The sequence below is a fragment of the Ricinus communis genome, chromosome 10 (assembly GCF_019578655.1).
Source record: "Ricinus communis isolate WT05 ecotype wild-type chromosome 10, ASM1957865v1, whole genome shotgun sequence".
Classification (NCBI taxonomy): Eukaryota; Viridiplantae; Streptophyta; class Magnoliopsida; order Malpighiales; family Euphorbiaceae; genus Ricinus; species Ricinus communis.
The window spans coordinates 13,046,215-13,069,272 of NC_063265.1; the positions used below are offsets into that span (position 1 = coordinate 13,046,215).

General features: G+C 36.0%; 7 protein-coding genes across 8 annotated transcripts; 3 read left to right on the plus strand and 4 right to left on the minus strand.

Annotated features, from left to right (window-relative positions):
- The first annotated feature begins 202 nt into the window (after positions 1–202).
- On the plus strand, positions 203–3,784 carry LOC107260767 (pentatricopeptide repeat-containing protein At5g66520). The gene is made up of 2 exons (XM_015715043.3): positions 203–3,245; positions 3,394–3,784. Exon 1 carries the CDS (start codon positions 251–253, stop codon positions 2,642–2,644), a length of 2,394 nt encoding a protein of 797 aa, XP_015570529.1. The 5' UTR covers positions 203–250; the 3' UTR covers positions 2,645–3,245; positions 3,394–3,784.
- LOC8269846 (putative pentatricopeptide repeat-containing protein At1g56570) lies at positions 3,764–5,988 on the minus strand. The gene is made up of 2 exons (XM_015715044.3): positions 5,377–5,988; positions 3,764–5,286 (listed from the first exon to the last, which is right to left on the minus strand). Exons 1-2 carry the CDS (start codon positions 5,986–5,988, stop codon positions 4,081–4,083), a joined length of 1,818 nt encoding a protein of 605 aa, XP_015570530.1. The 3' UTR covers positions 3,764–4,080.
- A 130-nt stretch (positions 5,989–6,118) lies between these two features.
- Positions 6,119–10,500, minus strand: LOC8269847 (alkaline/neutral invertase A, mitochondrial). Of its 2 annotated transcripts, XM_002512490.4 has the most exons (6): positions 9,421–10,497; positions 8,637–8,796; positions 8,214–8,425; positions 7,436–7,929; positions 7,275–7,323; positions 6,119–6,775 (listed from the first exon to the last, which is right to left on the minus strand). In XM_002512490.4, exons 1-6 carry the CDS (start codon positions 10,234–10,236, stop codon positions 6,449–6,451), a joined length of 2,058 nt encoding a protein of 685 aa, XP_002512536.1. In that variant the 5' UTR covers positions 10,237–10,497; the 3' UTR covers positions 6,119–6,448. The 2 variants fall into 2 exon arrangements, with proteins under 2 accessions (XP_002512536.1, XP_025011889.1); XM_025156121.2 differs by lacking the exons at positions 8,214–8,425; positions 8,637–8,796 and having other exon boundaries at positions 9,421–10,500.
- A 1,120-nt stretch (positions 10,501–11,620) lies between these two features.
- On the plus strand, positions 11,621–12,868 carry LOC8269848 (psbP domain-containing protein 1, chloroplastic). The gene is made up of 3 exons (XM_002512491.3): positions 11,621–11,859; positions 12,015–12,449; positions 12,548–12,868. Exons 1-3 carry the CDS (start codon positions 11,713–11,715, stop codon positions 12,761–12,763), a joined length of 798 nt encoding a protein of 265 aa, XP_002512537.1. The 5' UTR covers positions 11,621–11,712; the 3' UTR covers positions 12,764–12,868.
- A 134-nt stretch (positions 12,869–13,002) lies between these two features.
- LOC8269849 (AP-3 complex subunit mu) lies at positions 13,003–16,103 on the minus strand. The gene is made up of 8 exons (XM_002512492.4): positions 15,664–16,103; positions 15,453–15,552; positions 15,158–15,268; positions 14,969–15,058; positions 14,605–14,852; positions 14,087–14,296; positions 13,701–13,908; positions 13,003–13,437 (listed from the first exon to the last, which is right to left on the minus strand). Exons 1-8 carry the CDS (start codon positions 15,696–15,698, stop codon positions 13,192–13,194), a joined length of 1,248 nt encoding a protein of 415 aa, XP_002512538.1. The 5' UTR covers positions 15,699–16,103; the 3' UTR covers positions 13,003–13,191.
- Positions 16,104–16,244: 141 nt separating this feature from the next.
- LOC8269850 (Golgi apparatus membrane protein-like protein ECHIDNA) lies at positions 16,245–19,042 on the minus strand. The gene is made up of 6 exons (XM_002512493.4): positions 18,844–19,042; positions 18,517–18,573; positions 18,227–18,430; positions 18,060–18,119; positions 17,592–17,718; positions 16,245–16,614 (listed from the first exon to the last, which is right to left on the minus strand). The coding sequence occupies exons 1-6, from the start codon at positions 18,856–18,858 to the stop codon at positions 16,526–16,528; spliced, it is 552 nt and encodes a 183-aa protein (XP_002512539.1). The 5' UTR covers positions 18,859–19,042; the 3' UTR covers positions 16,245–16,525.
- Positions 19,043–19,726: 684 nt separating this feature from the next.
- Positions 19,727–22,957, plus strand: LOC8269852 (chloroplast stem-loop binding protein of 41 kDa b, chloroplastic). The gene is made up of 10 exons (XM_002512495.4): positions 19,727–19,957; positions 20,084–20,218; positions 20,336–20,422; positions 20,545–20,635; positions 20,728–20,782; positions 21,090–21,150; positions 21,652–21,873; positions 22,084–22,200; positions 22,327–22,416; positions 22,612–22,957. The coding sequence occupies exons 1-10, from the start codon at positions 19,850–19,852 to the stop codon at positions 22,789–22,791; spliced, it is 1,146 nt and encodes a 381-aa protein (XP_002512541.1). The 5' UTR covers positions 19,727–19,849; the 3' UTR covers positions 22,792–22,957.
- Positions 22,958–23,058: the final 101 nt, after the last annotated feature.

Here is a 23,058-nt window from a genome sequence, read left to right on the forward strand (position 1 = left end):
ATAAATTTAATTAAATAAAATATTAAATTAATTTTTACTATATTAATATAAATTTTAGATTCTTCAATAAATCTTATTAATTTTATAAATTTTAACTAAATATTAAAACTTAAAAAAAATATGAGACATATTTATAAAAAATAATCAGACACCTCTCTCTTTCTCTCTCTCTCTCTCTATATATATATATATATATATTCGAGACACAAAAACAGGTCACTTCGCTGGTTATCAACTACAGATTTTATCTATGAATTTAACCAAAATAAGCTATCTTTGTAGAGCCGTAAGGTTTAAATGCTTCAGTTCCAGACCCGCTCTAAATCCAACCATAACTCTCTCAATCTTGGAGACCTTATTGCAGCAATGCTTAAACTTCGAGCAATTCAATCAAATACTTTGTCAAATGATCTTCACTGGTTTCCTCAAAGATATATTTGCTGCAAGTAGACTTCTCAAGTTCTCTACTGGTTTTCACTTCATTCATGCCAATCACTCTTATAAAATCTTTAACAGCATTGAGAACCCAAATGGGTTCATTTATAATACAATGATGAGAGCTTTTGTTCAAAGAAATTACCCTTATTATTGTATGGATATGTATAAATGGATGCTGCAAGAAAATGTTGAACCTGATAATTTCACTTACCCAATTTTGCTTCAGTCTTGTTCTCTTAGAGTAGCTAAGTTTGATGGGAAATTGATTCATTGTCATGTTTTGAAAATGAGTTTTAATTTTGATGTTTACGTACAGAATACTTTGATAAATTTGTATTCGGTTTGTCAGAATCTGGGTGATGCGCGTAAAGTGTTTGATGAAAGCCCTGTATTGGATTTGGTTTCTTGGAATTCGATCTTGGCTGGGTATGTTTCGTTAGGTGATGTAGAGGAGGCAAAGTATATATATGACAGGATGCCTGAAAGGAATATTATTGCTTCGAATTCGATGATTGTATTGTATGGTAGGAAAGGTGATGTCACAGAAGCTTATAGGTTGTTTAGTGAAATGTGCAAGAAAGATTTAGTGTCATGGAGTGCCTTAATTTCTGGTTATGAGCAAAATGGAAGATATGAGGAGGCTTTGGTAACGTTCGGGAAAATGAATGCTTATGGAATAATGGTGGATGAGGTTGTGGTAGTCAGTGTTCTTTCAGCATGTGCTCATTTATTTGCTGTTAAGACAGGGAAATTGGTTCATAGCTTAGCTGTGAAAATTGGGATTGAATCGTATGTAAACCTTCAAAATGCTTTAATTCACATGTATTCAAGTTGCCGGGAAATAGACAGTGCCCAAAAGTTGTTTAATGTGGGTTATAGCTTGGACCAGATTTCCTGGAATTCTATGATATCTGGGTACTTGAAATGTGGAGAGATTGAAAAGGCCAAGGCTTTGTTTGACATAATGAATGATAAGGATCTTGTGTCGTGGAGTGCAATGATATCGGGTTATGCTCAACATGACAGATTTGCTGAGACTTTGGCATTGTTCCAGGAAATGCAGCTTGATGGAGTTAAGCCTGATGAGACAACTTTAGTAAGTGTGGTCTCAGCTTGCACCCACTTGGCTGCCCTGGACCAAGGAAAATGGATTCACTTATATCTAAGGAAGAATGGCCTAAAGATTAATGTCATTTTGGGTACAACCCTTATAGACATGTACATGAAATTTGGGTGTGTTGAAGATGCTTTGGAAGTTTTTCATGGTATGAAGGAAAAGGGCGTTTCCACTTGGAATGCTGTAATTCTTGGTTTGGCACTGAATGGGTTAGTGCACATGTCCCTTGATACATTTTCAGAGATGAAGGATTGCGGAGTAGTGCCTAATGAGATAACCTTTGTGGCAGTTCTTGTGGCTTGTAGGCACATGGGTTTAGTAGAGGAGGGGCGCTGCCATTTTAGTTCTATGATTCAGGAGCACAAGATAGAACCCAACGTTAAGCATTATGGATGCATGGTTGATCTTCTAGGACGAGCAGGTATGCTAAAAGAAGCAGAGGAACTCATTGAGAATATGCCTATGGCACCTGATGCTTCCACTTGGGGAGCCTTGCTTGGGGCTTGTAAGAAATATGGGGACAATAATATGGGGGAGCGGATTGGAAGGAAGCTTATTGAACTTCATCCTGACCATGAAGGATTCCATGTATTACTATCTAATATTTATGCTTCAAAAGGTAAATGGGATGGTGTTCATGAGATTAGGGGGATGATGATGCAACATGGGGTGATGAAAACCCCAGGATGTAGTATGATTGAAGCAAATGGAACAGTTCATGAATTCCTTGCAGGTGATAAGACACACCCCCAGATTAAAGATATTGAGAATATGTTGGATAAAATGGCTAAGAAATTAAAGATGGAAGGTTATGCACCAGAAACGCATGAGGTTTCTTTTGACATTGATGAAGAAGAGAAGGAAACTACTCTATTTAGACATAGTGAGAAGCTTGCAATTGCCTTTGGGCTTATCACCATTAACCCACCAACACCAATTAGGATAATGAAGAATTTGCGAATATGTAGCGATTGTCACACGGCAGCGAAGCTAATTTCTAGAGCCTTTGATCGTGAAATTGTGGTGAGGGATAATCATCGATTTCACCACTTCAAGCAGGGTTCTTGTTCATGCATGGATTATTGGTAGGAAAATTTCATAAAATGGGTAATTTGCTTCCAAATTAACATCATTGGTGCAATATTCACTGAGAACCTGTCCAGTTCTGCCAATTGAAATGCTTCCATTACACAGCATGCTGGCTGGCCTACAAAAGCAAGCACTGCAGGGAAAACAAATTACACACTAGATGTTAATATTTATTATTGAGAATTGATGATGAATAGAGGCAGTGCTCATGCTCCTTTCAGAAAGGAGGCAATTCTGAGAATAAGACCTGAAAAATACCAGAGTTGAGTCTTCTGTGCATGAACACTGCATATGGCAGTACTGCAACAGGCAACATATTACAACTCATAAACTTTTGTGCTTCCACAAGGTGCTAATACCATATTGCTATATTCCATTGACTGCACAAATTTTATGGTTTTAGGCTTATTCTACTTCTAAGACGTTTAAATTTATCCTTTAACAAGTCTGAAATCCCATCATTCGGCTTGAGCAAAGTTTCCTAGAAAACTTGACAGAGCTGAGCATGAGTTTCTAATGTACTGTTCTTCCATTAGCTTGAAAATTGAAATTGAGAAATTGCTGCAAAAGAGGCCACCGAGAGGGGATAACTTGTAACAAGGTAAGATGCTACATTATTCCTTGTGTTAGATAATATTTAGCTTTACTAGTGATGATATATGCCTGCATTCAATTTGTTAAATTTTATCTCAGAACCATTTAGACCTAAGAGCAGCGATACCGAAATGGATAATCTTGTTGCATTGCAGGATTTCCAAACCATTATAATACAGAACGGAAAACCGTTGATGATCTTATCCAATGAGGTGGTCCTCCGCACTCTAGTAGAAGATTCTTCCCATAGCTGAAACTCTCTTTATTCAGTGACATTAGCATGTTGAGATCATTCCATCCTACCGAGCAGTGACTCTGCCTGCAATGGAGTTGAAAATTTGCAAATGTGCAGCTGCAGAGAAGAAAGATATAACATTATTCAGATTGCTAAGTGGGTTTTACAGAGCATTCGAGCTCTGTTTTCTTTTGACCTGTTATTATTCAAGCTCTTTCTGCTGTTTTTTCATTTGTGGCCACATGAAAGAAATGTGCAGAGGGAGAGAAAACTCCTTTGACAATATGAAATAAAGCAATCCATCTCAACTAGTATATTTCTATAGAGAAATGGTGGAATCATTAGTGGTTACATTTGTGATTGAAGTCCAAATTATATATTTCCACTAAAGAATGTGCTAAAGTCACCAAAAATTTGGTAGCAGTTACTTTGCAACATGTCTTGTGCAGTCAATGGTGTAAACTATTTCCTGATCTACCTAGATTAAGATGAGCTTCTTAGCAAGAATTTAACTACTCTTAAATCAAAATTTTCTTTTCCTACTCGTGAAGCAGCCCATTTTCTGGGAGCCTTCAAATTCACTTTCTTTGCTTTTATCAACTTCAATTCAAGTCCCATCTTCCAGGTCATGTAATAAACAATCTATATCAGGCACGCAATCTGCTTCATTCATATGCAGAATCAACCATTCCAAGACTTCATATACCCACTCTGGACCCACTTTATCTCCCACAACAAAACTATAAACCTGGTCTCTAACCTCGATCCAACTCCTCCCAACTTCTTTTTTATTTCCCATTCCCTTCATCAACTTCCTCACTCTTGCGAATTCCCCCCACTTCCCTTCAGCTGCGTATATATTTGACAGCGTCACATAAGTCCCTACCAATTTTGGCCTCAAGTCCAATACTTGCCCAGCTGCCATCTTGCCCAAATTTGGAGTTCCATGTGCTTTACAAGCACCAAGAAGTGCACACCAAACAGATTCATCGGGGATGAATTGCATACTCTGTATAAGTTGATATGCCTCCTCGACTCTCCCAGCTCTACCTAGCAAATCCACGACACACCCATAAATTTCGTGATCTGGTTTGATGTTATAATCGTTCATCATTGAACTGAAGTACCTCAAGCCTTGGTCTACTAGTCCAGCATGACTGCAGGCACTCAGAACTGCCATAAACGCTATGTGATCAGGTTTGATGCCCGACTCGACCATCTCATCAAACAACTCAACCACCTCTCTTCCAAATCCATGAGCCCCATAACCAATCATCATAGAAGTCCAAGATACTAAATTTTTGCAAGACAATTCGCTAAATATTTTACGCGAGTCTGTTATGATTCCACACTTTGCATACATATCAATCAAGGCATTAGCCAATATCAAATCCTTGTCAAGGCCTTTCTGAATAATACCTCCATGAACCTGTTGTCCACAACTCAAAACTGCTAGATTAGCACAGGCAGCTGTTACACTGGTAAAAGTGTTGCAATCTGGATCAAAACCGTTTAACTTCATTTCTGAAAATATAAAAAGGGCCTCAATAGAATCTGATCTTTCATATCCTGCTATTATGGTATTCCATGTGATCAAATCCCTTCGAGTCATTTCATGAAAATACTGATTTGCCTCAGGTAAACGACCACACCTGCAATACATGTCTAGTATAGAATTCATAACAGGAAGACTAAATTCACAGCCATGTTTAATTACTGCTGCATGTATTTGTTTGCCAAAGTTATGCGAACCAATTGATGCACAAGCTCTAACTGCAATTGAAAAACTATACGGATTGCATTCTTCTTCCTCCTGTTTCAAAGTGCATTAAAGTTATCAATTAATTGACTGACAACTAGCAGTTCTTAAAAATTGAAAACCTATGGTCTTTCATGCACATACCAATAACATTTGCCGGAAGATTTGGAGCCCAAGATGCCCATCACCTTTATGAGTATAACCAGCAATCAGGGTTGTCCATGAAACAGCATTCTTCACTTCAATACCGCAAAAAACCAAGCATGCTTCCCTCATGCTAACACAACAAGTAGCATACGCATCCATTAGTGCATTATCCACAAAAATAGACCCTTCTATGCCATGTTTAATAGCAAAGCCATGAACCAAAGTCCCACAAGAAAGACTCTTCATGCCTTTACAAGCCTTTAAAACACTTGATATTGTAAATGCGTTTGGGTTCATTTCACTTGCTACCATATCACAGAACATACTCCACGCATACGCGTGCTCGTTACAAGATGCATATCCTGCAATCATGACAGTCCATGCAACAACGTCTCTCTCAAGCATTTCGTCGAACACATTGCGCGCTTCTCTGACTAAGCCCTTTTCAAAGTAGGACTTCATGAGGTCAGTGGCTAAGAAGCTGGGAGCTTTAGGTGCATAAGGTTTGTTTGATTGGATGGGAGTGTTTTGGGTCCATCGAAAATGATTTGTTATCAGGGATGGCAATGTATAAAAGCTATTGGTGGATATTAATCTTTTAGAATTCATGTCTAATTTATACGATCATGGCACCAATAAGTACCCATATTCATTGCATTTTATCCAGTTTTGTAGCTTCAAAAATTGGAGGGAGTGGTTTTTATAGTGTGTGTCATGGTGCATAGTACATTTCATAAGCTGCAAATGGAAGCTTGGCTAAAATGTTATTAAGACTGAAACTTTTAAAAGAATTTAGTAATGGATATAAGATAGCAATGGAAGGAACTTCACTACAAATTCATAAAGCTCCCTCAAAGCTCCTATAAATTTCAGAGACCGATCAGCTTAGCTAATCAACTGGAGGAACAAAAACAAGAACTTTGTACAATTACAGGTAAGAGAATGCTGGTATATATTTTACATCTTAAATAGTTGAAAATTGCTGTTTATCGCCTCTTATATAAGCTTTTTCTAAACTTGGAGCTGTACAGTACAACCAGACTTCGGTTTTGACAGAATGTTCATTGCCCTACACAAGAATTTGCGACTTCGCAGCACCTCGAGAGCACTTCTTTCGACCAGTCTTGCTAAGTGCACAAACACAGATTTCAAGAAGCTCATAGTCTTCCTCCCACAATAACAATGATGCCATTTCTGGATTCTCTAAGAGAACTTTAGATGTCAGGAACCCAGCAATTGTCCATGTTTGATAAAGTCGGGATTGCTTCCCAATGAACTTTCCTGTACGCGTATCATAATACTCAGGCCAACGATCAACTGATAGCCGCTTTTCAGCCATAGCAACTGCCCTGTGTGCAAGTTCTAATCTGCCCATCTTGATGCATGCCAATGTGAACTAAAACCAATAAATTACGAGGAGAATTTAGATAACAGTAGCATATCATTGGCAGAAGAACCTGCCCCAACATATAAGGCAAAAACTACCAAAAAGACCCATCTTTATATCGCGTTCAACAATATTAGTTCTGTTTCTAAAATTTAAACGTCTGACACAGCTTTTTCAAATTAACCATAACCCATTAACATCAAGAAACCACAAAAATACACCTCAACCAGATTCCCAAAACCAGCAGGAAGGGGTTGAGCATTGATTTGACATAACCAGGCGTTTATCAATACGTGCACAATGTTAAAAAGGAACATGGAGCTAAATTTTTCCAGGTGGATGATTGTTAATACAAATGAAAATGTTTTAAGTGAGTTCCTTTTTTCTTTTTTTTTTTTTCTTTTTTTTCTTTTTTTCTTTTGGGGAAAAAGATTCAAGTGAATTAACAGATTATAAGGTTTTAGCATTATATAAAAAATTTGCTAGTCAAGTTAATATTTAAACTTACCTGCCAAAGAAGTGTTGGCCAGGATCCACCATTATGATACGACCAAGGGCTGCAAGGGTCCACCAAACAGAGGCGCTAATGAGTTAATGAAATTCATAAACTGGATCAATAGCAAGCATGCCCAGACAGGGCATAAATTAAACAGCAAAAGGAGAACTCACGTATTTTTTGGGTCACTGCCAGTAATAATACGCCAATCCTCATGCTCCAGTGCAGGATAACATATTTTAAGAGGCATACATCCAACAAGATCATCCCATTTGGCTTCAATCAAGTTCAGAATAGCTTCATTTTGTTTTGGGGTACCCAAAGATGAAACAACTGACCAAAGATTTCCAAGAGTGAAGAATCTAAAATCCATGTGAGCAGGCTGCAGATTCCCAATAAGATAGCCACCTTCCTCTGGTATCCAATCCATGAGCCAGGCAGGAATTTGTTCAGGGTAGATATTGAATTTGTTGGTGGCATCCATGGAATACTCTTCTGTTTTATATCGATATATCTCATTGATCTTTTTTATATCTACCCAGTAGTATTCTCTAATATGGAATGACAGTGCACTGAGTCTGTTGTTGATGGCCCTCACCAAATTCTTGGATCCATCATTTACAGTCAGCATCTCCCGAGAGCACCGCAAAGCAGAGTAAAATAACGCCTGCAGGAATAGAATTGTGATAAGTGAACCACGTGAGAATAAAAAGACGGAATAACTCAGGACAGATGCAACCAAACACATACCTAACCTAAAAATAATCAAAGATCAAAGAAGGACAGAGAATATGAAAGAAATTCTCCATAGTCCATGTCATCATAAAACAGATAAAAAATTGAAATACCAGGAATTAAAAGAAAGAGATCTCTAAACATCCAACAAGACAAACTCTTCATACTGCTAAAAGTTACAGATAAGGAAACATGGAAAACAACCCCCTAACTTACTTGAATCTCAAGGGGGTGACCATGAATACCCATCCGACGATCTATCATGCAAGAACCATCAGTGACTAAAAGAGAAGGAAACATATCAAACCCATCAGCTAGGCACAAGTTTAAAATCAGCTTTATGCCTGTCTGAACATCCACCCTTTCTTGCAATGTGTAATCACAAGTGATTTTTCCATATGCCCTCAACAAAATGATCCACCACAACCCTATCAAAGAAATTAAGAATGCAAACTCAGATGCAGTCAAGTTTAGAGTAAATATTGGAAGAACAATTGCTTTTCCACTTCTGGAATGCAGGAACATAAGTTGACTTTTCACAAACAAACATGTAAGCCAAAATAACATCATACGTAAACATTTCCATCAGGACTACTACAATGTCATATCAGCACCACTCGCAGGATGCAATCTACTAACCGGAGTCCACAGGTGCAACACGGCCAATAGCTGATTCACCAAAATCTGGATCTAGAATTTCTTCAGATTTATTTTCATCAAGAGGCACAGTTCTGACTTTAAAACTAGCAGGCATCAAACCTTGCCCTGGACTATAACAGTCCACAGTTTTCTCCCAACTCTAAGCATAAGAACAAAAAGCACAAGCTCAGTTACAAGGAGGACAGAAAAGGAGATAGCTAGATAAAGCAACTGATAGTGACAATGATTTGACAAAATAATACAATTTATGGACACTTCAAAGAAACATGTAACTCGAAGGATGCAAAGATCATGCTCGATACAAGGATAGGACACTATCTAAAGCCGCATGAAATTAATATACTGAGTTTTCAACCATGAATATTTACAACAAATACATCTCCTCTTATGGAGCCCAGGACCATGAAAGTTGTCCCTACATATATTTAGTCACCTCCACGCCAAATCACTTGCATTCAGAAACTAATCCAGCTAAGGTGAAAATTTAAAAGTCGACTTAGCATTTACCTTATTCACATCACAAAATGTACAAAATTGGCTAAAATTAACCTTATTCTGAAAAAGTAGAATTCAGGGCTCATGATAAAATACTTGTATCTGGTAATAATAATGTCGGAGCATAAAACCATTAATCACATCTGTCCTCAATAATAATTATTCGCCACACAGCGATATGAAAAATAGTATAACTATATGCTACCCAAAATAGAAAACAAGAGAACAGATCGATAAAAAAAATATATCAGAAATGTAAAAATATTACCTGCAATTGCAAAGTATGAAGCAGAAAATTCCTGACAATCTCTCCTTCTCCTCTAAGCAAAAATGCAAGAGCTGAAGGCACAAAATCACGGATGAACACCTGATCATAATTCAATGGCTGCTTATCCCCTGGATCATTTGCAGCTACTGTTCCTACAGGACTTCCACAATACCTCACAACTGCATCATTCAATAACTTCCATGCCTCTTTTTCAATATTCGACTCCTCTCTCCTCGGACTAACAATATCCACTCCCTTAACACCTTCCAAATCCTCTCTATTTATAGGGCTTTCAACATCATCAGGAACAGCAATTCCTATCCTAGAAGCTTCTTCTCCTACAACATTCTCATCCTTATCAATCTTCTCAACCGCCAAAGGCTTCACACCAACACCAATCCCATTTTGCACATAAATCCTCTCAAAATTCTTATCGTTAATTCTAGTTTCAATAGAAGTTGAATAATCTCTAACTTCTGACGCAAAACTAGCGATAAAAGATAAATCCCTACCTCTAATTGTTCTACAAGGTCCAGAAGGAGAACCCGATATAAGCCTAGATTGGCCTAAATTGATATTGGCTATACAAAAAGATTTCGGGCTACTCTTAATAATGCTTCTAGATCCCAAAATTCGAAAAGGGTAAGTAGAAAATCGTTTGTTATGCTCAAAACTAAAGAAATGATTCCTAGAAATATTGTTGGTTAAAGTATGGAGCTTTTCCGCAGAACCAAATAGAAACGAACTTTTTCGAGCAATAAGGAATCTACAAGATGGTTTCATGGTGGAATTGCTGAGGAAACCAAGCGTATTCATAGTATCAAAAATCAGATAAAATATTGATGAAATAAAAATTGAAAAAGAAAAAAAGAAAAAACAATTAATATCTATATTTACAAGCAAATGAATATTTGAGATACTTAAAAACAAATAAAAAAAAAAAATCGAATAACAATCAGTAATCACAGAGAGAGAAATAAAGGAGATAGACGAATTGCAAAGAGAGAAAACTGTAAGGGAAAAATGGTGCCGTGGAAATGAACAGAACGATTCAATTTAGAAAAAAAAGGTTGATTCTTTTATACATAGAGGCGGTGAATGGAGGAGCAGGCTTTGTCTTCGGCCAGAAGTTTGAGTAATGACCTCAATGACCCTAAACAGTCTTTTTCTTTTCCTTATCCTTTTACATTTTTTGGATAAATTATTTAAATATTTTCTGCAATTACATGAGAAAAAGATAAAAAGTAATTTGGTGATGTGGAAAATGGATTAAAATAAGCACAAATCCATGAAAAGGAAACAAGTGAGTAAAATTCTCTATAAAAGGAAATTATAAAATTCGTTATCTTTCCATTAATGTCCTAAACATATCTAATTATCCAATGATTAGATTGCAATAATCAAAATCAAAATTCATGATTTACGATATTCTTTTTTTAAGAAAATATATAGTTTTGGGCTTTTGGTTATTTATTTTCTATATTTATATTTATGTGGTTTAGAACACATTGCACGCGTTTATCCAAAAATTGGATTATGGGGGTTTTCACATTAAAAGAATAGGATAAAAGTGGTGGTGACGTGTCAATAGATTTGTATCCACTACTTTATGCTTTGGAACCTGGCTAGTCTTTCACCAGCCACGTGGCATGAGTGATGAGCTGGACTGCACTTTTAAGTGCTTTTTAACTATAAATATACGAGTGATATATATATTTAATTTTCTTAAAGGTTTTAGAGAGGACAAAAGATTGCATAGGCAAACAAAGCTTGGCCAAGTACACAAAATTAGCACATAGATTGGTAGAGATGTTCAACGACAGACGAATGAGAGAATGCCATTTTTCAATACATACCAAATTTATAAAAAATAAGTGATTGTTCAAAAATTCATTAGCAAATGATGCTTTGTTCTAATGGTCAAATTAATCGTATTAATTTACTTATTTATCCAATTTGACGAGTATTTTTCATTTATATTACTTTTAATTTTTATTAAATTAATAATGTCAGTCTCCAATATGAAACTCGGGTAATTTTTGGTTGTTTTGTTAGAAAACATATTCTAGGCCCAGTGCTATAAACACTTTATAATCATAAGCATTATGATTATGATTATACCAATTGCAATTTATGGATCACCAAACTTCATGGGCCGAAAAGCCCATTTAGCCCAATCTATATAATCGTTAAAAGATCTGAAACTTTCTTCTCATCCATTATCTTTCTTTGCCCCCTTCATCCATCTTCAAGATTCTCGCTCGCTGTTGCATTCTCTTTGCAATTCCACAGATGGCCACAATTCTTGACTCATTTCTGCCTCCGGTTCATCTCACATCTCCAACTCGTCCTGCATTTCTCTCGAGTTGGTTCAGTTGCTCATTGCCCATCTCCGCCGATTCCACTCGCTGCACTTCCATTTCTTGTAAAAACCAACCGGTAATTTATCATTTCTTGAAGCCATTTTTACCCAATTCTTGTATTTTCTTACATGTTTTTGTTTTGTGCATATTGGGTACTTTAACTTTCTTGATATTTATGGCTGTTCTTGGGCTTGGCATTTGAAACAATATCTAATGGCTTCATATAATCAGACTAAAGCTTTTGCAGTTCCAAGAAGAAGCACAATGGCATTGATCTTTTCAAGTTGTATATTATCAGAAGTTGGTTTCCACAGTTCTGCATTGGCTCAATCATCTGTTGGGTTCAGAGAATACATAGACACCTTCGATGGATATTCCTTCAAGTATCCAAAGAATTGGATTCAGGTTAGAGGAGCAGGAGCAGACATATTCTTTAGAGATCCTTATGTTCTTGATGAGAATCTGTCAGTGGAGATGTCATCTCCCTCATCATCCAAGTACACGAGTGTTGAAGATTTGGGTCCTCCACAAGAAGCTGGCAAGAAAGTGCTTAAACAGTATTTGACAGAGTTCATGTCTACTCGACTTGGAGTTAGGCGTGAATCAGATATACTGTCTACTTCCTCTAGAGTAGCTGATGATGGGAAGCTTTATTATCAAGTTGAGGTGAGACATTTTAAAACTAATTGATATTTTGCAATTTAGAATCTTTGGGAAAAATGATAGGATTTGGAAATGGTGTGTTGGGTTGTCTTTGTTATCAGGTGAACATAAAGTCTTATGCAAATAACAATGAGATGGCTGTTATGCCTCAAGATCGAGTAGTGCGTTTGGAATGGAATAGGCGCTATTTGTCAGTTCTTGGAGTTGAAAATAACAGACTATATGAACTGAGATTGCAGACACCTGAGAATGTATTTGTGGAAGAGGAAAATGATCTTCGCCAAGTTATGGAATCCTTCAGAGTTAACAAAGTGTAATAAATGATTATTTTGCACATTTTGTAATTTATAATTATGTATTTCATGATTATCTATTCTCACCCTCCTTTTTGGTTTGCAATGGAATCAATATGTTTTGTTTTACAATCCTACTTTACTCAGTGTCTGATAATTTTTGTCGGGTTTTAACAAGAATGTCCTGTAATAAAGGGAAACCGTTGCCCTTCAAATTTAGTCTGCCACAATGCTAGAAAAGAAAAACCTAAAATGTGCATAGGTGGACAACATGAATAAAACTCCAATTATCTTTTGAAAAATGTGTACAAAGTCCATATTGGAAATCAATAAAATCATTTCACAATGTATTTGGAGGACTCAACTGGAATCCATATTATAATACAAGAAACAGAGCACTCAATTCAAGCAGCACAAACAAAATGGAAATTTAATTTGATACAAAACTTGAACTATGACCTAACTTCATATAGTCCTGCTCGTGTCAAAGCTCGAAAACCTTTATAAAGACGATTAGGTACAACCTTCAGGTCCAGTTTATCTATTTGCAAGCCTGAGAGGGCAACACCTTGAATTCTAAAACTCAATTGAAATATGGGGAATACATGAAGGCGCTCTAATCCCGTCTCAAGCACTAATGTACCAGACAATGACGGAGTTTTATCTTTAGGAATTCGATCGATTGACCAAACACACATCTGCAAAATACACAGCAAAAAAGGTGGAAAAGATTAGAATTAAGCTCTAGCTGGGAAATATTTTGTTGCTTCTTCAATCAAAATGAAGATATTTCAGGACATCCTCTAAATATGGACTTTATTGGCCATGGCAGTAAATTGAGCACAAGAAAGGCACTGAATTGGCATTGTCATAATGAGATATGAAAACTGAGATTTCTGTCCTACACAGTGAAGGATAAGCCAAACTCACACTCATAGCTGCACAAAAATTTATTACGTACCTTATTAGATAGGACATTCACTACTCCATGATTTGACGTCAGATCAGCTGACAAAATGCAAGGAGGCAAATGGAACTGCACATTTATTGAGTCGATCATCTTCCCAGGGTCATTTTTTATTCCAACCATCAGATTGATGCGGCATGTCCCAGCATCAGATGTAAGTTGTGGCTTTACATATATCGGTACGGTTTTTAACTTTTTAACCCTGGATAGAGGTAAAATGTCATTTAAAACAAGTATATATAGCACGTAAGGGAATAAGGAGACTAGAAAGCATTAAACAGTTAAAAGCACTATCAATCTTTTCACAGACACAATTATCCCAGACATGTAATTTAACAATAGAAATACCCTTAAGCTGAACTACAAAAAATTCAACAAACCTGTAACTCATGAGCTTAAACAATCCATCAGGAGGCACAAACGACAGGATCTGATGGGACTCCCAAGGTCGAAACCGAACACAAGGATGAAATCTCACATCATCCAGTATAGATGGGTTTGTAAATGAAAGAGTCAAATCTGGAACACCTGTGATATGGGAGTTCACTTGAAGTTCACCATAGATTTCACATTTCATCAAGACTCCATCCCTGTACAAGGCATTTGAAAGAGAAAATTTCTTTTAGCCCTTTCAGATACAAAATCCATGAGGTAAAAAAATATGAATGATACAACAACAAATGATAATCACTGAATAAAGCAGCATTTGGTCTTCCAGCTGTGTGTTCACCACAGGAAAACTAGTAACACAACTAACTGCCCTCATATTCATGGTCCCATTCAAATCAGTAAGAAAATAAGTCCCACTAATCACAATATGAACTATTAGTGTAAATGGACAAATCCAAAAAATTAATAAAAGTATGAAAGTGGCAACTTTGAGAATACAAATTCAGACCTGTTTATAATTGCATCCATTTCTTCAACAAGATCAACATAAACTTCATTGTTAGCATATTTTACGTCGGTTGTTCTCCATGGAACACAAGATGATGTTGCATTTGGAAGAGTATCACTCACATTTGAACTATTACCAGTCACAACACTAAGCATTTTGCTAACAATATTTGGTGGTGCTATCATCTCTCTCAAGATGTTAGGTTCTGTGGTTAGAGGGAATCCATTGTCTATCATCTCATCCAAAAGCTGCAAATTTCAATAAAAACATGCTAATTATATTGAATCCAAGTATATATGCAAGGTTGGAAAGTAATTCATGCATGAAACTGGAACGACCATAGAAAGATTAAGTAGGAAAGTACCTCATACACGATGACAAAGTTATCCTTTATCAAATCTTCATTCAGCCCTTCAAGGTAATCCGAGAGGATATTAGCTACTCTGCAGAGGAACTAAAAATCAAAGATTCCAATAATGTTCAATGAATATATATAGACGGACACAGACACACAAATGAAAGCACATGAACGTAAAGCTTAAATAATAAATACCTCAATGGCCATCAAAGGTGGCATTTCAACTTGGGTACAGGCTAAAAAAGTAATCCCCTCACGAACAATTTGAAACAGGTAATGAGTTGGTGAAGCAATAACCGATTGTTGCTATCAAAAGAAACAGCAAACGAACAAAATAAAACGTAAAACGAAAGAAACAACAAGAGGAAGTGAAATTGGAAAAGACCCAGAAGCTGAAATGCCAAACGGCACTAAAACTCAGTCAAGCCTTAAAATCGTTTTATCAAATTAAAATAAAATGAGAAATTGAAGATAAATGTGACATAGGTACCTTAAAGGAGTCATCTTGAGAAATGGCTTGATTCCAAAACCAATCACAAATGGATCTGTCTACTCGGTGACCAGTTAGCTGCTTCTCTAGAATGACCTCCCTGTTAAAATTATGCAAACATCCAATTTCAATTCAGTTCAATTCAATCAGATCAAATCGCGATATATTTTGTTGATCAATTAATTAATTGTATCACGAATTATCTTCTTACCCGCAATCTGAGAGGAGAAATATACATTGCAGCATCTTGCTCTCAATCTTTCTCTAACTATTGATTCAGAGATGACAAACATGCCCAGCTGTTGTGTTGGAAGCAAAGTAAAATTGCCGCTCTGCCTCTGAGGAAGGTCATACGACGGCGTTTCGAAACAGGACAATATGTTAATTTTTTTTTTTCTTTTTGGATTGAATTGCCATTACATTATTAGATTTTTATTTATTTTTTTAAGAGTGTCACATTATCAGACGTTAAAAATAGCTAAAAAATTGCACAAAAATTAATCTTTTTTTTTAAAAAAAATTATATATTATTTATTTATTTTAGTATTGGAGATGGGAGATTTATTCCATTATCCAGCTCTCATTAAAAAGAAAATTATGTGCCAGAGTTTATACAATTTCTAAAATACAATAACTGTGTTTTGCTTCTGTTCATTTATTTATACTTTCTTCTCTTAATAATAATATGGGTTCTTTCGTCCATTAATATTTTAAAAAAGTTATTTGACTGAGAGGGGTAAATTACGGCATCCATCAAATTTATAAAGAGAATGAATTATACAAAGGAAAGAATTAAGAAACATAATACCTTAAGATATGAAAAAGAAAAAGAGAGAGAGGGAGAGGTCGTTCTTGTACTATTACTTTTGGTGATAAGAGAGTTGCACAAGAGAATTAGATGTGGAGAAGGTCATACAAAAACATCTAATCGTGTATCCTACTGGAGCAGTTTTTAAGGAACAAGCCAGCTCAACACCGCCAATTTGTATAGTGCCCCCCGCCACTTTGTCAATGTCTCTTACGCCACCTCCTCTGCACAATCTTCCATTTTATGCCCATCTTCCCTAACCGACTCAGACAACACTGAATGCTGACTGAATAGTTGATGAGAACCGGTTTGCAATAGTCTGGGATGCAAACTGCTGAAACTGCTTCTTAGCATCTACATGAAACGCCAGGTTTTTCTTTTTAAATTGTAAAAAGAAACCAACTTTACCAACAAAAGAAGAAGAAGATTAAAGATTTTGAGACAAAGAACTCCATGAGGTGGGCATAGTCATCCCTATAGGTTACTATGAATACCTCAAGCTGCAGTAGCAACATCAATCATATTTCCACACTACTAATGCAAGAGCAAGTACCAGATGTTATGGCAATGACCAATTTAAAGTGCAATAGATATGCAATCGTTTCATGGCATATACCAATAGTTTATTCATCATCTTATATTGGTTTCAGCGTAACTGTTAAATGTCTAGCTCAATTATTTGGAAAACATGCACTGGAAATCAGTCGGGAAAAAAATGCAACAGTTCCAAAAAAGAAAAGCATGTAAACAAAGCCTCTGGACTATTCCATCTATATTAAGAGAAGCCACTCTCAAAGATTAACCGATATATCATAAATAAGAGGTAGGAACCTCTGCCTTGGTTCAATTGTGCATGGTGGAACTTTGAGATGTATCACAAAACCTAAAGGGAACATAGGAACTTGGAAAGAAGCAGTCAGCTAATAATGAGAGTAATCGTTAAACAGCCAAGTTAGTTGGTCAATTTGGGAACACTGCATGGAAGGTAACCTCCAGCAAATGGCACACAGTATGCTGCTATATGGATGATAATAATAATTATGCTCATATCACTCAATCGCAGACCAGACAAAGGCAGGGTTTAAAAATTTCACTAGCACATATCCAATTTGACCCTATCTTTTTATTTTCTCATCCACTATTAAGTCAAGCCACTATTTCCTTTCTCACTGCCTCGCTAACTTCTTGCACTAATAGAAATCCCACAATCTTTTACTATTCATTTATACTATAAAAGTACTGGATATCTTTCATAAACATAATGAAGAACAGTGTTAAACGTCATTCTAAACCAATAATACCTTTTAGAAACCAAAAAACTTCTTTCTCACCTTTTTTGCATTTAGTGAAGCCAATGATGTTGGCAACGCTGAGAGTCAAGCAAACTCCAATAATGAGGCAGTAATCTGCTTGGAACCTTATTAGGGAGAAAATTCCAAGCACAATCCACGCAACGGCCTATGAGATTAAAGAGCAGCAACATCAAATAAATCAAATCTTGGGAAATAATATTATATTTTTTATCCGAATGCTAGATACTGAGAATAACCAAACAACCAAGCAGGACTGAGCAATACCAAAAACATATAACCATGGCCCATAGCTTTACATTCACTACTATGTCCCTTTGTGTTTTCAAATGCTTTAATAGGAATGCATGCAAATTGTAATTCGCTTAATACTTTCTTGAGTTCCTAAAAGAAATATACTCCAAGCCGAACTCTATACAAACACTACGTGCCAAGGGGTACGGACAGATAGTCAAAGCAAGATACTATAATGACATTCCACTTGCTTACCGTTAGGTAAAGAGTCCACCAGAATAGCCATGAATCTTTCTTGTTCAGACGGGCCATTGACTAATAACAAACAGAAAAAAAAAAGAATGTGAAATTTAAGCAATATGAGCCCTAGCAATTGAGCTGATACTTAGAATCAACGAATGTAAACATTGTAGCATACAAACCTCTTGGTCAAGTGATTCAAATTTCCAGACGCTCTCACCAAGATCATTAATTTCATTCCACCATCTAAGACCAACTAAAATACGACCACTTACATTTTTAACTACCCAAAAATCAAGAGCAGCAAGAAAAACAGTCACCACGAAAAGGATTACGAAATTATTAATAAACAAGGCTGAAAGTATGTAAAATGCCAAAGCTGCAGCCTGCAATAAACCCAAGAAACAAACACAATAATAAATAAAATTGTGATTACAAATTCTAAACTTTATACGAAAACAAAGAAGCATACCTTGAAGAGAACGTGAAAGAAACATGTTCTTGGATTGGCATAATTCTCTCCAGGAGGCTGTCAAAATTATAATTCAAAAGTCTTATTATTATTTGAATTACTTGTTGATTTACCAGAGGAAAAAAGCTCAACATCATTTAATAATAAGAAGAAGAAGAAAAAGCAGATCTAATAAAAACGATACGTATACAGTTTACCGTATGCATTATAGATGTGAAGAAAAACCCTAGATTGAGAATCAATACAGTAAAACAAAAGGAAAGAAGAGAAAATCCAAAACAGTAACTGAGATTGAAAAGAGAAAGATGGATTGCGAAGTCAATTCACCTGGTTAAGATCCATTTTAGCAAATTACAGAGATTTTGATGGCTCTTCTTGTCTATGTGATGCAAGGATAAAATAAGCTAAATTTATTTGTTGTTGTTGTAATAAATTCCTTTGTCGAGCCAAAGGAAGAAGGAGAGCTGGAGGGTGTTTAATTTCTCTCGCAGGACTTAGGCTTATATATCTCGTACTAGATCCAGTCTTATATTGTATTGGTTATTTTTCATATTTATGAACAAGCCCCTCTTCTCTTACTAAATTACTCTCGTTTCCTCGGTTTAAATTATACTTTCTTTTTTGGCATTCTTAAATAACTATCATGATAATTTCAAAAAATAGCAAATTATTCACACACTGCCAAAATATGTTTGAAAATAGAATTTATAAATATGATAAGCCATATTGCTAGAATCCCAATATAAGGGATGATAGAATGAGAGTGTGGAACAATTAAGAGGACAGTGTTGATAAGATAAAACTATTATAACAAGCAATAAGCTAGAATTTGCTTGAATGACCTAGAGATTGTTTCCTTTCAAAACGAAGCACAGAATATGAGTACACAGGAGCATAAACGAAAATGCCTAGGCCACATAGTAAGTGGGCTGGACTTGTTGATTTTGGGCCTCTCTTTCGGACAAAGTCCATATCTGAGCTCAGCAAACAAGAGGAGCTCCAATGGATCGACATATTACCAGATGTACATATTTATACCCGAGGATGAGCTTGTTTGATAGCTAACAGGCAAAGCATTGGCTCAAAATTCTTTTATGGAAAATGCCATTTTTCATTTTCTTGGGAACAGAAACAAGAGGTGGAAATGTTGTTTATGAATGAGAGGCTGTGGATACGACCAAAGTGAGAGAGTAGGGTCATTGTCTTATCCTAATGGTTTAGATTTAGAGGGAGCCAAGAAAATTAAAGAAGAGATGGGCAGTAGAACCACACTCTTTCAAATTTTTGTTTTAACCAACAAACCACCCACTGTCCACAACACAGAACCATAATCATGGCAAGGTTGATAACAATTCAGCAGCAAACTCAACCTTCTTTCTCTCTCCTTACTTCTTCTCTCTCTTCTGACTTCAATGGCACAAGACTCCACACTCAAATTCAGGTCTTTCTTTATAACTCCATTCTCATTCTTTCTTGAAAACTAACTCAAAGTAAAAGAAAGAGCCATTTTTCTGTCTGATATTGAGCATAAGTGTTCATTATCTTATATGTTTACATGTTCATGCAGTGTAAAAGAAGGGTATGGCAGGCAAAAGGAGCACTACAGGTAACAGCTTCAAGTTCCAAGAATATTCTCATCATGGGAGGGACTAGATTCATTGGTGTGTTTTTATCTAGACTTCTTGTCAAAGAGGGTCATCAGGTATCATTCATCTGTATTTTCTTGTACATTCTTGTTTCTTGCAATTTTTAATTCTTGAATATGGTTGAAGTTACATCAGTGATATACAAGTCTGCTATCCTGTTGTAAACTTTACAGGTTACCTTGTTCACTAGAGGTAAAGCACCAATTACCCAAAAATTGCCAGGTGAATCAGACCAGGATTATGCCGATTTTTCATCCAAGGTGTTATTATCACTATGTCCTGAAGCCCCTGAGCAACTCATAATTTATGATTTATTTTCTTTTCTTAAGTTGAAAAATGTGGAACTAGTAGATTAATTTTGCAACCGCACATGATTTGCTAGGTATTGCATTTGAAAGGAGACAGGAAGGACTTTGATTTTGTCAAATCCAGTCTCTCAGCTAAAGGCTTCGATGTTGTTTATGATATAAATGGTATGCAATGCCTTATCTATGCAATGTGTTATTGCTTAATCCATCCAAGATACTAAGTTTTATTGTCCTTTCTTTTCTTAACAAATTTTTAGGACGTGAGGCCGATGAAGTTGCACCTATATTGGATGCTCTACCAAATTTAGAACAGTAAGAAGCTCTGAACAGTCTATAGATGATATTGCCTACATTTTATTGGGCTATACTCTTTATCAGTGCTTTTGTTTTAACACACTGCTTGATGTAATTTTTATTCTGGTTATACTTGAGTTACTAAATTAGTTACCACAGACTGAAATTTTCGGAAAGTAAATTATCATATTGCAAAACTGGGAATGTCACATGGAACTGCATTTTATTTTATTTTATTTTTTAATGGAAATTCATTAATGAAATTATACTCTCTTCCTGTTCTTCATCTATAGCTTTTGCAATCTAAACTTGTGCTAATTTTCAGGTTCATATACTGTTCTTCAGCTGGAGTTTACCTCAAATCTGATCTTTTACCACACTCTGAGGTAGGCTTTATGTCACTATCCTTTAAGTTGGTTGTTCATGCAATATGATAATGAATATGAAATGAGCATAGGCAATATCACAAATTCTGTAAGTTCGTGTGATAGAACAAAAGTGATTCAGAATGATAGCATGATGTTGGAAGATTCCAAAAGCAAATTAGAAAGACCTCTGTGAAAAATTGATAAGAATAAAAAAAAAGAGTACAAGGCATGAACTTCTATAACTTAGATTGAGAACTACTTTTACCCTCTTCTGTTAAACAACTGTTTGGATATCATTGCAATCTTATTAGTGTGGTTTACTTTTGATCTACACATGGCTTCAAGTCCATTAGAACAATCTGTAGCTTTTTGTATTGTTTAGTTATGTAAATAACTAAGACTTGCCTTGTCTTATTTGGTCTTCCAGAATTAACTCTGCTTACTGAACACTCAAGAATTATGTAGTTTTGGTGGAATTAGATTGCATATCTCTTCTAATTATTTGCTTTTTGCTAACAGAAAGATGCAGTTGACCCAAAGAGCAGGCATAAGGGAAAGCTTGAAACAGAGAGCTTACTAGAATCAAGTGGTGTTAACTGGACTTCCATAAGGCCAGTGTACATCTATGGACCCTTAAACTACAACCCTGTTGAAGAGTGGTTCTTTCACCGGTTGAAAGCAGGGCGCCCAATTCCAATCCCCAACTCAGGAATCCAAATAACTCAACTTGGTCATGTAAAGGTTAGTCATTTATTATCCCATCAGGCGATTAGGACTAAGCCAATTCAAGGAAGAGAAACTTTCAATAAAATCCAGGCAGTCAAAATCAATTAAAGTCTGCACTTCGTTTTTCTGTTAGTACAGAAGCTTTTCCTTGAAACTGCTCATATCATCTTTATTTTTCATTTTCTACTGGTCAAATTACATGCTATTTCTTAAATTTGCTTGCAGGATTTGGCAAAGGCATTTATTCAGGTTCTCGGAAATGAAAAAGCTAGCAAACAAGTATTTAATATATCAGGAGAAAAGTACGTGACATTTGATGGATTAGCAAGGGCATGTGCAAAGGTAATTGTAGACAATATATTGCTAAGTCCTCATCTATTCATGGATTAGGTTTAGTTTAGTTGTGTATAACATAGAATGTAGGACGAGTAATTAATTAGCAGTTATCTCCTTCTTTTCCACTCTCAGGCTGGTGGGTTTCCTGAACCTGAGATTGTTCATTATAACCCCAAAGAATTCGACTTTGGGAAAAAGAAGGCGTTTCCATTCCGTGACCAGGTAAATGCTGACAGAATTTCCATGACCTATATGGACCCTGCATTGTTTCCATTTTGTTTGTGTAACCTGTGACAGAATCTTCCCTAAGTAAATTTTGAAGAATTTAATGAGTTTGGCTTTTAAATAGATAGATTATCTAGACTAGACAATTTGTTCACTTACTAATGACATCATACTTTTTGCTGTATAATGCAGCATTTCTTTGCATCAGTTGACAAGGCAAAGCATGTCCTTGGATGGGAACCTGAATTTGACCTGGTGGAAGGACTTGCAGATTCTTACAATTTAGACTTTGGCAGGGGAACTTTCAGGAAAGAGGCGGATTTCACCACTGATGACATGATTCTTGGCAAGAGTCTTGTTCTCCAATCCTAGGCCATTCACCCTCTTCTTTTTTATTTTGCCCCGCTCTTTTTTCCTACCATATTCCCTTCTTCTTTACTTTATATTTTTTTCTTCTATTATTCTTAATTTCCGCTCAGGTGCAGTAACAGTTCACCGAATTCAAAGCTACACTTGAATAGAAATAATTTGGAATCAAGAAGTTCTTCACAGGCTCTTATCCATATAGACAAAATTCCACAGCGGAACAAAATGAAACTAGCAGAGTCTAAATTCCTTTGAGATCTGCATTTCTTTAAG